General features: G+C 34.6%; 1 protein-coding gene across 1 annotated transcript; it reads left to right on the top strand.

Annotated features, from left to right (window-relative positions):
• Positions 1-203: 203 nt before the first annotated feature.
• On the top strand, positions 204-713 carry LOC131651019 (uncharacterized). Its single transcript, XM_058920705.1, has one exon. The coding sequence runs from the start codon at positions 204-206 to the stop codon at positions 711-713; it is 510 nt and encodes a 169-aa protein (XP_058776688.1).
• Positions 714-16,427: the final 15,714 nt, after the last annotated feature.

The following is a 16,427-nucleotide window of genomic DNA, read 5'->3' as shown; positions in this document are numbered from 1 at the left end:
TGAATCATTAAATTTCAGAGATTAGGAGGTTTTTGGTTCCTAGAACAAGTATTGAGAAAGTGAATGTTAAGCAACCGGAAGCCGAGGTAGAAGAAACACCCCCTAATGTGGCCAATGAGTTTAATTCAAATGAGATTGTGCGTGATCCAGGATGTAGGAAATAAATTCATGAGTATGCTCCAGATATTCAAGACCAAGTGAGGATGGCATATATATTGAAGGGTCCAACGCAACCAGATTTAGCAAGATTTCCTCGTATTCAATTTGGGAAGTCTTCAAGAGCATTTTGTAAAGCATGGTATAAAAACTATACATGGATTGAATACAGTGAGTCGAAGGATGCAGCTTATTGTTTCTATTGCTTTCTCTTTAAGTCGTCCGGGAGGGCCAAACACTTTGGTTATGAAGTCTTCAACAAAGACGAATTTAAAGATTGGAAGCATGCATATAAAGGATTTAAAGATCATATTGGTAGTCATGATAGTAAGCATAATTCATGTATGAAGCACTATGACGATTATAATAATCAAAGACAAAGTGTGACAAGTATCTTTGCTAGAGCAACTAGGGAATCAGAAGAATTGTATAAGATCCGTTTGACTTGTTCTTTGGATTATACTAGATATCTCATAGCACAAGGCATTGCTTTCCATGGCCATGATGAAAGCTCAACTTCTCTAAACAAGGGAAATTTTAGAGAGATGGTGGATTAGGTAAAATATAATGATGAAAAAGTGAGAGATGCTTTTGATTGTGGTCCAAAAAATTGCATAATGACTTCCGGTGACATTCAAAAGGAGCTTGCAACGTGTTGTGCACATGAAGTTACCAAGGTGATTATGAAAGAGCTTGGTGATAGACAATTCTCTATGCTTATTGATGAGTCACGTGATATATTTGTCAAAGAACAAATGGCGGTGCTGAGGTTAGTACAATGAGTTTGTTATTGAAACTACTACAATTATTAACTTAAACTTGTAAATTTCATTCAAATTTAGATGAATACATTTGAATTTTTATTTATATTTCTAGGTTCTTGAACGTCAAAGGGAATGTTGTGGAACGATTTATTGCTCTACATCATGTCAAATATACTACATCTGAGGCACTAAAGGATGCTCTTTATGGTATTCTCGATCGTCACACGTTATCTATTTCAAGGATACTAGGGCAAGGATATGATGGGGCCTCAAATATGAGAGGTGAGTTTAATGGGTTACAAAGAAAGATTCTAGATGAAAACCCTTATGCTTTCTATGTCCATTATTATGCTCACCGTTTGCAATTGGTGGTTGTGTCTGTTGCTAGTAGTTGCTCATCTATTCATGATTTTTTTTAGTACATCTCCTTGATTGTAACCACAACAAGTGCATCTTGCAAGAGAAATGATGCTTTGAAGGAGGCACAACACCAAATATTTTGAATAGACTTGAGAATGGTGAGATATCTCAAGGAAAGGGCTTGTACCAATCATCTAGTCTCGCTAGACGCGGGGATACTAGATGGGGTTCACATTATACTATCTTGATTCATTTAGATCAGACGTGGTCCTCCGTGTTAGAGGGGCTTAGTATTGTTGATGAAGATGGACGTGGACCATCTCAAGCGGCGGGCTTGATAGGAAAAATGGAGAGCTTTAAATTTTCTTTCATTTTGAAGCTTATGTTAAAGTTATTTCGTATCACAAATGAACTTTCAAAAATCTTGCAAACAAAAGATCTTAATATTGTGCTTGCTATGGAATTAGTTGATGATGTTAATGCTCGGTTGGCTACATTGAGAGAGAGTGGTTGGGATGATTTATTTATTGATGTCCGAGATTTTGTTTTGCTCAAAGTATTCCGGTGCCAAATATGGATGAAGAAATACCGGTTCGGGGTCGTTCAAGAAGAGAAGGGAGGACAATCACTAATCTTCACCATTACCGTGCAGAGATTTTTTATGTTGCTATTGACAAAATATGTGTGGAGATTGATCGTCGATTTAGTGAATGAAGTAACGTTGTGCTGGATTGCTTCTCATGTCTTGACCCTAAAAACTCTTTTTCCAAGTTTGATGTTGATAAGCTTCCTCGTCTTGCTAATATTTATCATGCAGACTTTTCTGATGATGACCGTGGAACAATAAGGGAGCAACTTGAGACTTATGTACATCAAGTGAAAAGGCATGTTTCCTTTACTTCTTGTGAAGATGTTCAAAGTTTGGCTATGAAGATGGTTCAAACTGAGAAACATTTGGTATTTCCATTAGTCTACAGGCTCATTGAGTTGGCTTTGATATTGCCGGTGTCGACAGCATCCGTTGAAAGAGCTTTTTCAACAATGAAGATTATCAAGTCTATTTTGCGCAACAAGATCAACGATGTGTGGGAGATATTCAAGTCACTTAAAGATGTTGATACTATTCGAACATTCACCGCAAAGAAGTCTCGGAGAGGGCATTTACCTCTCAATTTTATTTAGCACATTATTCGTTAGGTTAGGTTTCATCTCTCTTATGTAGCACACTTTATGACTATTTATATATTGTCACATGTAACGTGCACTTAAATTTTTTGTCCAGGCTATTTAAAATTTCTGGCTCCGCCACTGATCATGAGCTAGTTGGTATGACCTGGGGTTGGTTTCAACTCGCCTATGCGAGTTCAGTTACTCTTTGAGGGTTCAACGTGCTTTAGAGTAAATGGGCCGATATTTGTTAATGCTAAGTGAGTTTGACCCATTTGAAACATATTGATCCATATTGAGATTTAAAATCCAAATTATAAATTTTTAAAATAAAAAATAATAAGTTTTTTATGATTTAACGCTGCTGACTGCGTGCATACAATCAAACAAATTTTTACAATATACTATGATGGTGTCAAAGCACAACCGCAAACCCCAAGATGTAATTACGTTGACTGAAACGGCCATGCACACTAACACCATGGTTTCAAGTGATGACAATATAGTTTCTGCAAAATATATATGTTGCATTGTTAGTCACTCAAACCAAACTCTTTAGTTTTGATAACCACATCATTCAAAGCATCATTTCAATATTATTCGGTAAGTGACATACGTATGTAAGGTGCAGTTTGAAGCACGTCATGCTGTCTAATAACATGTCAAAGCTGAAAACTAAATCAAACAAACAAATTCTCGTATGTATAAATGATGTTTGGCCAGTGATGTATTTAGGTCCAACTGAATTTTGTAGTTATTGCCTTATAAGATCTTCCCATTATGGTCCTGAGAATCAGAATGTGACACACTCCATAAAAGCTACCACTCTTTGATTTGGTCCCTGTTTTCTTCCTTCATTTCCCATGGTATTTTCTTTTAAGGTTTTGCATGAAGTCGAAAGATAACCTAACTGGCCCAGTTCGATTACAAGAGCGGTTGAAAAGTGTGCATATGTTGTGGTACCATGTTTAAATGGTCCTGGTTTTTTAGTTCTTTGATGAATTAACGTAGGAGATTTGTATAGAGAGGACAAATTAAATTGTGTTCGTTGTAAAGAAGGGATAGTGCAGAGACAGCTGCATATGGTTGGTGATAAAGACAAGGGGCATTACAAATCTCTTATCCGTTTAAGGTAACCTTAAATGAATGATACCATTAATGTCAGATAAGCAACCTATAATTCAAGAATAAGCATATAAGACAAAAAAAAAAAATTTTAACAAAGAACACTTAAGTTTTTGTCACCTCAATTGTGATACGTCTTGGAAAAAAAATCCAAATAATCATGTTTAAAAAAAAATTTACACAAAAAATTAGGTTTTCAGAAAAATTACTTGTATGACTAGGTTTGGGAGGTGGCCTACACGTAGGAGCCATCTCCCATGGCGCCAACAAATAAAACCTCCTTCATATGCGCCACCTAGGGTGGTGCCATAGCTCATTTTGAACTATCAAGCCACCTGGGGTGGCGCCTAAGTGTCCCCTGGTTTATTTTTTTGTGTTTTTATTTTAACATATTTAAAAAATATATATATTAAATAAGAAAATAAGATCAGTGAATCAGCTAACATGAGCATTCATGGAAAACATTAATTCATTCATTAATTAAAAGGTACATTGAAAATAACCAACAGAAAAAGAAAAACTAAAACATCTAAGAAATTACTACGGTTAAAACAATGTCTTTGGGTCCATGCATCATTTGAATGCAATCAATGTCGTATTCCACGTTATCCCAGAAACTTATCGTTGCTCCGGTCACAGCATCGGCCCTTGTTTTAAGCCTCTTGATGCTTCTGATCTGTTCGGCGGATTCGTACTCCCCCTCTAAAAAAGTCATGAGAGTCCTCTTGAGTTGCTCGACGGAAGAGATATTCCAAAACATAACCGGCATGGGAGGTTTGACGGGAGAGAATATGACATGTCCGTTCCTTCTGCGATACTCCGGTTCAGGTTCGATACGCCATGTTGATCTCCGGGGCGGGGGCTCTGTTGTCCGGTGACATCCATCTGGCCTAATGCGAGACATTGTTGTGTTTGTGTTTGATGTTTGGTGTTTGTGTTTTTGTGTGGAAACTCGACCCTAGGAACCCCTAATTTATAATAGTAGTGGGTAGAAAAGGAGTACTGTTGCGTACTGTTTACAAGAACGCCTAACTTGTATGATAAATGAAGGCACATTGATCAATGCCTGACTTGATGGGACTAGACGAAAGCATGTGTATTTGACTGTCCAAAATACAGACTGACAGTATGGGTCATGAAGACAGTTTCACTACAAGACAAATACATAACTAGTTGATTTAATAAGAGATAATACAAATACATAAGTGGTACAAATACAAATACAAATACAAATACATAAGCAGTCCAAATACAAATACATAAGCAGTACAAATACAAATACAAAATACAAATGACATACAACTAATTGTTGGTGGAGGTTGCTCCACGGTTAGGACAGGTATTTTTATTGTGCCCGACTTCACGACATATGCCACACTTTCGTACCATTTTCTCATGATCCATTTCGGTTCTGATCCGGGTGCTGTTTGGTCGACCTCTTTTCTTTCTCCGCATGTTGTCATTATGCCAAACCACATCCCCTTCATACGCAGGCCAATAATCCTCCTTTGCCATCACTTGAAATGCATTGTTGTACACTCCGAGCAAGGTACCCGCCTTGTAAATGGGAGATAAAAGTGCTAACAGATCTTGGTGCGCATACAAACATGCTGCAATTACATGAGAGCATGGCATGCAAAAGGCTTGAAACTTTCCGCAATCGCACCACCCTTCGTCTGTAAGAACCCTGTATTGTTGTCTCGGAAGGCCATCGTTATGGTCATTTGTTTCTTTAACAGTGAAGGTCCGGTTGAATCGGTCGAAAGATGTCACAATGTGGTTGTTGGCTTTGGCAGATTGCTCTTTCATGAATTTGACGCAGTTTTCGCTGAATACTTGTCCGGATTCTAGAACTGCACTCCAACGCTCACCTCTTCGTGCGAAAAGAGAAGCCATCCTATAGTATGTTGCTTGCACCAAGGCATTAATCGGAAGGTGTCTGATGCCCTTAAACACTCCGTTCATAGACTCCACAAGATTTGTAGTCATGTGCCCCCATCGTTTCCCGTTGTCGTATGATCTGGTCCATTTCTCTTCTAGTTAGATTATCTATCCATCTGCCTGCATCTGGATTTGCCGCTACAATTTCATTTCGATAATATTGGAACGTCGGTTGAGTCAATGCATATCCGGCATTGACAAGAGTCTTCCGAAGAGCCTTGTCCTTTATCTCTCGCATGAAATTTTGTGCGATATGTCAAATACAGTAAACATGCGTTGAAGGTGGGTTTTGCCACCCGTTTGCTGGATTGTTGTACGCACTCTCGATGGAAGCATGTCTGTCTGAAATCAAAGAGTCCTGGTTGGGGCACATTAGTGCAAAAATTTAACAGGATGGCGCCACCCCAGGTGGCGCATATGTGTTAATTTATTTTTTTTGCCCTAATTTTGTATGTTGGCGCAACATGGGGTGACGCATGTGTAGGAGTTGTGGTCCCCACGCGCAAAACCCTAATTTGGCCCACTCTTATGCGTGCATGTGATCTACCTGCAACAGAACACTGTATGCATGCATGCCTAGTCTATTCGGCACAGAACACGGGATGCAGGCACGCCTTGTCTATTCTGTACAGAACACAGAATGCATGCATGCCTAGTCTATTCTGCACAGAACACTGTATGCATGTGAACCCTTCTTTATTACTTTGAGATCTGTATCACATGCATGCTCCCCACTTGGTTGTCATGCACTAAACATCAGCAAAAACCATCCCCTCTATAAATACTCTCATAGAATACTCTCTTTTCATCAACATTTCATCTGTTATCTTCACATACACTTATATTTTTAAAATCCGCAGAAAAGTTTCGGAGTTCTTGAAAATGGCTCAACTTCTAACCATGGGCGAAAACCACTGAGGAACTAGAGCGAACTTGGCGACATATGTAAGTTCATACTTATTTATTTCTAAACATCTATACTTATATGATATCCATTTTAATCTATTTATTCGTGGTTTTTAGGATGTTCAACGATTTCGTACACGTTCTCACGCCTATGTTGAACCTGACGAGAGGATTATTCCGAATCTACAAGCATGTGGCTTCGGACATGTCATCAAAATGCACAACAACACCATCGACAGAAAATTCATCCTTGCGTTACAAGAGCGATGGAGGCCTGAAACCCGCACATTTCATCTTCCAATAGGTGAGTGTACAATAACTCTAGAGGATGTTTATATGTTGCTTGTTTTGCCCGTTGATGGGAAGGCTGTTAATGGACCTGTTCAACATGCTAATTCACTATGTGAGAGAGTGTTAGGGAGAGATCTAATTGTGCCTAATCAAGGTTCAAGAGGGCAGGGTATCAGTCTGGCTTCCCTTAAATCTTATTATGATGAACTCAGATTGAACGACAACTCTACCGAGGATGATGTTTGGTTAAAGACTAAGGTCTATATCATGCTAATGTTTGGTAACCTTTTATTCCCAGAGTCGACAGGTAACACTGTCAACTTTTTTATTTAAGTAAATCTGATAGCATTAGCAAGATTAGGAAATATAGTTGGGGGTCTTCCGTTTTGGCGATGTTATACCAATCGCTTTGTAAGAACGCAGTTGCCGACAAGTGCACCTTCTATGGATGTGAGTTCCTCCTACAAGTATGGGGTTGGTGGAGAATGCCTACGCTATCCCCTGCAGGCAGGAACAACTACACATTCCCTTATGCAACAAGGTACGTCTTTTTCGACGCTATCCCTTGAATGCTAACTCTCTTTTACATAAAATTCTGAAATAACATGTTTGCTCTTTTTTTTTAGGATTTGTGGTCCTAAATTGAATTACAGCAAGAATCCGAGGGGGATACTATTTTGTATCGACAACTATTGGATCACCTCCGAGCTGAAGATATATTACCACTAAACTTTTATATGATCATATAGATGTATTGCAATCCATCTTCTTTTTTAATAACATATTATTCTTTTCTCCTACGCAGTTTAATTGGAGACCATACTTGATGCTAGACCACGAGCCTAACGAGAGTGACCAAGAAGTTTGGACTGCGGTGACACCTATAATAAGGTTCAACATCGTGGAGATGCACCAATCTGACCGTGTGAGACTCCAGTTTGGCATGCATCAACCAATCCCGGATCCCCCCACTAATATGGGTTGTTGGCATCTGAGAAGAGTCAATCACCAATGGGATCACGCAGATTATCATTCATTCGCACCTGAACTTTGTGAGATGTGGAAGCAGCGTCGCTGCCGTCTACTACAATTCCCCGTTGCCCAACTCCCGATGTATCCAACCGCAGACTACGTGAATTGGTATAGAACAGTCACAACCCCCGATATGCATATGTCCGACCCCTACTACCTACACGACCCCCGCCAACAGCAATACAACCAACAACCACCCCAACAACGCCAATAGAGTCAACAACGCCAACAACGTCAAACCTCCGAACAACCTTACCATGAAGAATATCAAACAACGCCAACGCCTTACCAAAATCAACCCATCCAACAACAATCATGGGGCTTCACTCAACAACTCCACGACGCCGACCCCTCCACTAGGAAACCCATCCAACAACAATCATGGGGCTTCACCCAACAACACCACGACGCCGGCCCCTCCACCTCCACTAGGCAACCCATCCAACAACAATCATGGGGCTTCACCCAACAACACCATGACGCCGGCCCCTCCAATAGGCAACCCAGCCCCGACATGGGTCCAGATGGCGAATACGACCCAAACGAGCAAATGATCACTCAATCCTCACTTTACCATACCTCCCAACAATCACAACACCAACAATATGGCTACACCACACCCCAACAATCACAACACCAACAATATGGCTACACCACACCCCAACAAACAATGCCTTTTTTCCAAGGCCAATCAAGCGTTGGGTTTTACCGGCCATATGACGCAACTCTACAGCCAAGACCAATCTTTGAGGGCATGGGGACCCGACTATTTGACAGCAGGATACAAGACTACATGTCAAACGAGCGCATGAAGGGGCTAATCCGAGGCCCACCTACCCAAACACAACAAGAACAACCAAGGAATAGGGGGGGTCGGGCTAGGGGGTCATCGAGAACCTTCGCAACAGATTCGAACAATTCCAGATTGCGGAACTGGCGGTCAGAAGGGTCATGAATAGAATAATTTTAATGTTTTAAAAATATTCTCTTTTTTTCCGTATTTGTAATGTTTGTCCCGTACTTCTCGTATTTGTAATATTTTTCCTGTATTTCCCGTATTTATAATGTGTCTTCCCTATTTATATCATTAAACACTACCTGTCTAATTATTTATTTAATAGTTTTTTTAAATATGTTAAAACAATTTAAAAAAAAACAAAATAAATATGTTAAAAAAAGCAACAAAAAAATTAAAAAAAATATATAAAAAAAAGCCTACACTAAGGCGCCACCCAAGGTGGCTTAAAGGTTCTAAATGAACTAAGGCGCCACCCCAGGTGGCGCATATGAAGGGGAATTTGTGAGTTGGCGCCACGGGAGGTGGCTCCTACGTGTAGGCCACCTCCCAAACCTGGTCATACAGGTAATTTTCCCCAAAACGTGGTTTTTTGGGTAAATTTTTTTTTAAACATGGTTATTTGGATTTTTTTTCTACGTCTTGGAGTATATAATAACAACTCTATTTTTCAAATTTTCAAATTTATAGTTTTAATTCACAACTTATATTTGTGTATTAAGATGTAGGATAAAATAGTTTTAAATTGTCATTTAATAGAAATTTATCATTTGGCCACGTCATACAACTAAATTAAAAATATTAGTGTAACATGACATAATAGATGATAGTGATTGAATGACAGAATAAAATTATTTTACACGGTCAATATATATCTTTTTTTTTATAAAAAAATTCTCTAAAAGAAGTATTCTAGTCGCAACCCAGAAAATATATGAGCAAGTATGAGGACCCAATAGTTAATATAAAATCAAAATTTTGTTTTAATGGTACACTTTTATAACATATTCTATATGAGGTTGTTGTACACTCCATTTAATACTCTCAAATTTTATGAAGATAAATGTCTTTTATCATTGATCGGAAATTGAAATTTGGGCATAACATAATAATATGACAAGAGATTAAAAACATTGCACTGTACAGTGTAAAATAATTTTACACTATCATTTAATTGAGATTCATCAATCAGCCATGTCATATAACTTTTTTAAAAATAATAGTATGACTTGGCACTTAACATGGTTGTGATTGGTTGAGAATGTAAAATTATTTTACACTGTTAGTGTATATCTTTTTTCTCATATAACAAATCAACAAATTTCTTCGTTAGACACGAACACGCATCCATGTAAAAAATTGAAATTTTAGAATATAGATACATTTTTCAAAATTTGGAATCTTAAAACATCTAGTAGGAAAATGAATTTTGCATTAGCTTGAATCGATAGTACTCTTGATGATCATAACACCAAAAACCTTAAACCCTTCTAAAATCTCCTTGCATTCTTAACCAAAATTTTCATTTCCAAAAAAAGTTCTATTGTATTTTGACATAAAAAGACACAAAATCACATGGAATTACATGATTGCTTTTGTATGACACATAATGATCTAGAACTTATATAAATATGTCTCATATGGTGTTAACGATCACTCCAAAGTGAACAATATGGTACATTGCATTTGTTTAATTCAACAACATGGATTCTTCTTTTGTATTCAGGGTCACAAAGGGCACCCCTCTTGCAGATCTAAAATATAAAATAGAGAATCTCTACCCCAACAATTAAATAAAAACTAAGATCGATAATGAAGATAAGATTAAATTCAATAAATTTGAGTTAAAAATGAATGCATATGTAAGAGTTATATGAATTACATTTCACTGTTACGATATTAAGGGTCCAATGGAGGTGGATGTGACACTTGCAAGATCAACTATAAATATTCTAAAGATGATGAAATGTCATGAATTATTTGTTCTTGAAGAAATATGATATTAAATTTAGATTGAAAAATATATGTTATCTTATGTATTATGTGCATGTGATAACAAAGATCAATGTTAAATTATGTTATTTTAGAATCTCTGTCTGATATTGCTGGTATATTTTGTGTATGTGATAATAAGCGAGAATTCATATTTCATTATCCGCACAAATCTCTAGAAAAAATTATTTGTGTGTTCTATGTATGTGATAACAGGGTGAATCTGGATAATTTCAATATCCAGATAAATCCCTAAAACAAATGCTTATGTGTTATGTCTACTTGATAGCAGATAGAGAATTCAAATTTCAAAATTCACTCACACCCCTAAAACAAATTGCTTGTGTGTTTGGTTATGTGATAGCAAAAGATAAATTCGAATTTTAGTATCCGAACATATTTTTTACTTGTATTTGGCGGGGTTAAGATGCGTTCATACTGTAATTTATGGATTCTAATAGTATTTTTAAAAAAATTCAAGATGAGGGAATAATGTATGGAGGTGCAATCAACAATCCTCTTATATATTATAATATATATGTGTGTGTAAGACTTTTGCCATTGACTCTATACATTGGATGGTTAATCTTTCAAGGGCATCCCACACAAATTTTCTTTTTAATAAATGTAACATGTTATGTTGGCCTTTTTATAATACCTAATTAATAAGAAAATTGTATCAAATACCCTACACTTTGCTTTTACCCCCTACAATTTTTTTTAAAAAAATATCCACAAGTTTTACAAAATTACTATTTATCATTAATTTGTTCATCGAAAAACTTATTTGCAAGTTTACTAGTATATAAATTGTTGGGTTAAATATGTTTTTAGTCCCTATAAAATAACAAATTTTGTTTTTGGTCCATATAAAAACAAATGACATGTTTTGGTCCCTACAAAATTATTATGCACATAGTTTTACTCCCTACTATAAAGTTTTTTGGAAAAAAATGAACTCAAATTTGGTTTTAAGTCGAAATTTTCATTACTTTTATCATTATTTTTTAAAATTTGAAAAATTTATTTTTAATTCTTCGCATTTTAAAAAATTCTAAAATTTGGTAAATAAATATTTTACAATATTCTAAACATGTATAAAAAAAAATTCAAAAATTTAAAAATTAAAGGGTAATTAAACGGTTTTTAAAATTTTAGAAAATAACAGGGACTAAAACTGCATGCATAAAAATTTTAGAAGGACCATTCATCGAAGGAAAATTTTTTAGGAATTAAAAATGCAAGGTCGCATATTTATAGGGGCCCTTGATATATTTAACCCTAAATTGTTCACGAAAATTTTGATCACTAGATTACTTACATTTAAGTATTTTGATATGTAACTTTTTTTTTGAAAGTTTTATTATTATATTCTATAAATGTGGAGATCCCTCTACTATGCGATTAAAATCAATAATGTGTAGAGATCTCTTATGCATTCTCAATTACATATATGTTTGATACAAGAGAAATGGTAGTAATATGAGCTTACAAGGAAGTTGATAGTTATACAAAAACTGCTACTAAAAAGTCAACACTATATAAAGATGGTCAGGAAGGAAAATTGATGTAAAATATGAATGGACTTTAAAGTCAAATTTTACTTGATAGATATGAAGGTCGTGTGTTATAGGGTGCCTAAGTGCATATGAGCAAAAACATGTTGATTTGACAAAGCGTCTTGTATAAAAAAGAGTATATATCAACAAGAGATCATAGGTCATAGAACTAAGATACATCACTTTAGAGTTGATTGAGAACGCGAATTATGTTTAGTGGAGTAGAAGAAGAGATTACTCAGATGTTGTGAATTCTTTTTGGTCTAACTCAAATTCAATCCATTTGTTGATCATTTTTTGTATTTTGTATATTATGGATATCACTTACAAGACAAACAAGTAGAAACTACCATTGTTTGAAATCGTTAGTATGACATCACGTGAGTTGAGATTTGATGTTGCTTTTTCCCATAAGGAAGATGAGCAGACGTGGAATTTTTTTTGGATATTAGATAAGTTGAAACAATTTTGTATTGAAGGGTTATGTTCCCAAGTGATTTTGACCGATAGTGATCTTACTTTTACGAAAGCAATTGAATTAGCTTTTTTTAAGACAGTTAATTTTGGTTGTTGATTTCACATTAAAAAAGTAAGTTGGTTCAAAATGCAAGAAATATGTTGTAATTGTTATGCGAAAATCATTAATCACATTTTGTATGGTCTACTAATGAGGTGGAGTATTAGCAAAGATTGTATTAGGTTTAGCAAGCATATCTTGATTGTAGTATATTTAACGATTAAGTGAAAAACACGTGGTTGATTCCTCATGGACATAGATTAGTTGGAGCATGGATCAATCGAATTTTGCAACTGGGAAATACAATGACTAATATGTATGATTACCGGTATATAAATTTTTAATTGCTTCGAATTCCTGTAATACCCATAGTTATACGTCTAGGGTAATAACTAGTGGTATTAATAATTGGTACTGGATACAACAATGTAATTATCTATAAGTGGTCCAAATTAAAAAAATTCAACAATACAACCAAACATCAACGATTGACGAAATTTTCAACACAGTGGAATGACTCTCAATCGAATCTTCAGAGCCAAGTCCACAACTGTGAGACCGATTCAAATTACCTACATACCTAAAAATATTGCAACAACATGGGTTAAGATACTAATCAAAGTGGGTTCCTAATCTAAACAATAGAATCTTTCACCACCCTTCTACCTGTGTCAAGCTCTTTTTGAATGTCCATTAGGGAATCTCACACCCATCTCGCACGAACGAGTACCGACCAATCTAATGATCATGTTAATGAGACTATTTCATGAAAACTATGCTTCTAAGTCCCATAAGTTAACTATATCTTCTATCTATCTCTTTAAATGCAAGTCCTCTAATCCTACAAAATAGCGACTAGTCACTATTCCACTTATCACTTGATGCCTAGTATAACTTTACGGTCATACTTAGGGTTAGATCAGTGGCGGAGGAAGGTGGGGGTGGAAGGGGCCACAACACCTCTCAAATATAGGAGTTTTTTATATATGTTATATAATTGCAATGAAGAAAAATAAATATTAATAGTCGCTTTTTATATATGTTATATAATTGCAGTGAAGAAAAATAAATATTAATAGTAAAAGAATGAAATTATAACAAATGAAAGCAATACTTAAAATACCAAATGGAAGGGACGGCTATTTCTGAAGAAGTATAATAAGGTTTAAAGTTGAAAGAGAGAGAAGTTAATTTCTTTTCATTTTTTATATATAGAAAATGCAGTAGCTGAGATTGATAGCACCTAGCAGAATTCGAACTTGGCACCTAGCTGAGATTGTTAAGCCAATTTATATTGATTCGAAACTAAATATTTTAATGTTTTAAAATTTGATTGAATGAGTCATGTATCTTTTATTTATTTAGTTAATTTTATATTTTTTTTATATAAATTATTTTGAATTATATTTAAATTTGAAATAAATTTAGTTATAGAATGTTCATATCCAAGTCAATTTTATGTATTATTTAAATAGTGATTTAGTAAATTATACGCAGGTTTTTATAAAAAACAAAATTGGAAAAGAAGTAGTTAGTGATTTATTTGTATATTTTCTTACTAATGCCAATATTTCAGTTTATGTTGTTTAGTGCTATAAATAAATTATTTGTCTATATTTTTAAAGTAATACTATGATTAAACATGATAATTTGATTCAATTTTATAGTGTAAAACGTCCAATAAAATTAAAATTTATATTCAAATATTTTATCAATAATATATATATATATATATATATATATATATATATATATATATATATATATATATATATATATATATATATATATATATATATATATATATATATATATATATTATAGAGGAGGGATATATTTACTCCAAGAGTAAGTTATCAACACTTACTCCTCATCTTGACCATTAATTCTTCTCAATCTAATGATTAAAATTAATGAGTATTAGTTTTCTCTCTCCATATTTAATTACTAATTAATTTTAACCATTAGATTGAGAGGAATCAATGGTTAAGATGTAGAGTAAGTTATCAACACTTACTCTTCATCTTTATATATATATATATATATATATATATATATATATATATATATATATATATATATATATATATATATATATATATATATATATATATATATATATATATATATATATATATATATATATATATATATATATATATATATATATATATATATATATATATATATATATATTTTGATGCTAAGTTCAATTTTATTATAAAATTATAAACAATTTTATGAAATTCTTATCATAATTCTTTAATGGTTTAAATGCACTTTTGACCCCCCTATTTTCATTTTAATGAACTTTTGATCCCCCATTTTCAAAATTCCTTATTTTGATCCCCAAACATTCAGTTTTTTGGCAAATTTAGAGCCCCTCTCCAAAAATGCATATGTGGCTGTGGGAATTGCTGAGTTGGCTAAAATTACTTATGCCACGTAATTACATTTATTTAATTTATAATTTTAAATAACTGAAAAGCCATGAGCCGATCCATACGTGTTTTGTATCGACTCATACAGCTTCTGCTTCTCTGTTTTTCAATTCAAACTCAGCATGTATCGGACCATAGCCTTTATGCATCGAACCAAAATAACATGAGCCAATACATACGATACATGGATCGAACCATAATTGTTATGCAATTCTGTTTTGCATCTTTACTCAGTATGAATCGGACCATAGCCTTTATGCATCGAACCATAAGTGTATGGTTCGGACCATACGACGTTTGCATCGACTCATATAAGTTGAGAAGCTACTGGTTTGTGATTTATCACAGTATGTATCGACTCATGAAGTCATGAGCCAACTCATAAAGGCTCATGAATTGACACATATGCATTAAGTGTCGAATCATAACTGTAATTTTATGTCTAACTAATTCTGTTTCATATATAAGCAACTTTTGACAGATTGGAAAGTGTCATGTTATCCATATACTGCAGACCAAGACTTAATAATGCAGGCCTAAAATTATCCCTATACTGCAGGCCATATAACAGATGCCAAGACTTTATTAGACAATCAATAAAGTCATAACAGAATAACCAATGCCAATGCCATAACAGAATATCATAAGCACATTATAACAGAATAGCCAATGCCAATGCCAATGATTATAACAGAATAGTTTACTAATCAGCATAACAGAATAACCAATGCCAATGCCAATGATTATAACAGGATAATTTACTAATCAGCATAACAGAATAACCAATGCCAATGCCAATGCCAATGATTATAACAGAATAGTTTACTAATAAGCATAACAGAATATCATAACATTAGACAATCAATAATACCATAACAGAACACCTTGTTCAAAATATACTTAGAAACCCTAAAAGATAACATAACATTAGAAACCCAAAATATACTTGTTCATTACAATAGATAACCAAACTACATCAACATCTACTTGTTCATTGCAAAAGATAACCACACTACATCAAAATATACTTTTTCATTACAAAAATGACCACACTAATTATAGAACACTACTCCTGAGATGGTTGTGTAGATGGAGGTGCTTGTGATGAGTTTCCAATCTCAACATGGTTTGTTTTACTCTTTTTCCCTTGTCCACCTTTGCTATTGCCTCCTTTTGGAATGGCTCTTTCAGCAGCCCTCTTTCCCTTACAGCTTCTTTTATTGTGCCCCATTGCGCCACACTTATGACAAGTAACAGTTGCCAATTTTCTAGGTAGGACATGTGGATTCTTTGGTTCATCGTTAGACTTGTTTCTCATTTTCTTGGGACGACCTATGGCCCTTCTCATAGCTGGAGGATTCATAGTGGACTCCTCATCCA

Source organism: Vicia villosa, linkage group LG2 (assembly GCF_029867415.1).
Source record: "Vicia villosa cultivar HV-30 ecotype Madison, WI linkage group LG2, Vvil1.0, whole genome shotgun sequence".
In the NCBI taxonomy this organism is placed as follows: domain Eukaryota; kingdom Viridiplantae; phylum Streptophyta; class Magnoliopsida; order Fabales; family Fabaceae; genus Vicia; species Vicia villosa.
The sequence above is the reverse complement of the archived record's forward strand: the minus strand, read 5'-3'. Positions and strand labels throughout refer to the sequence as shown.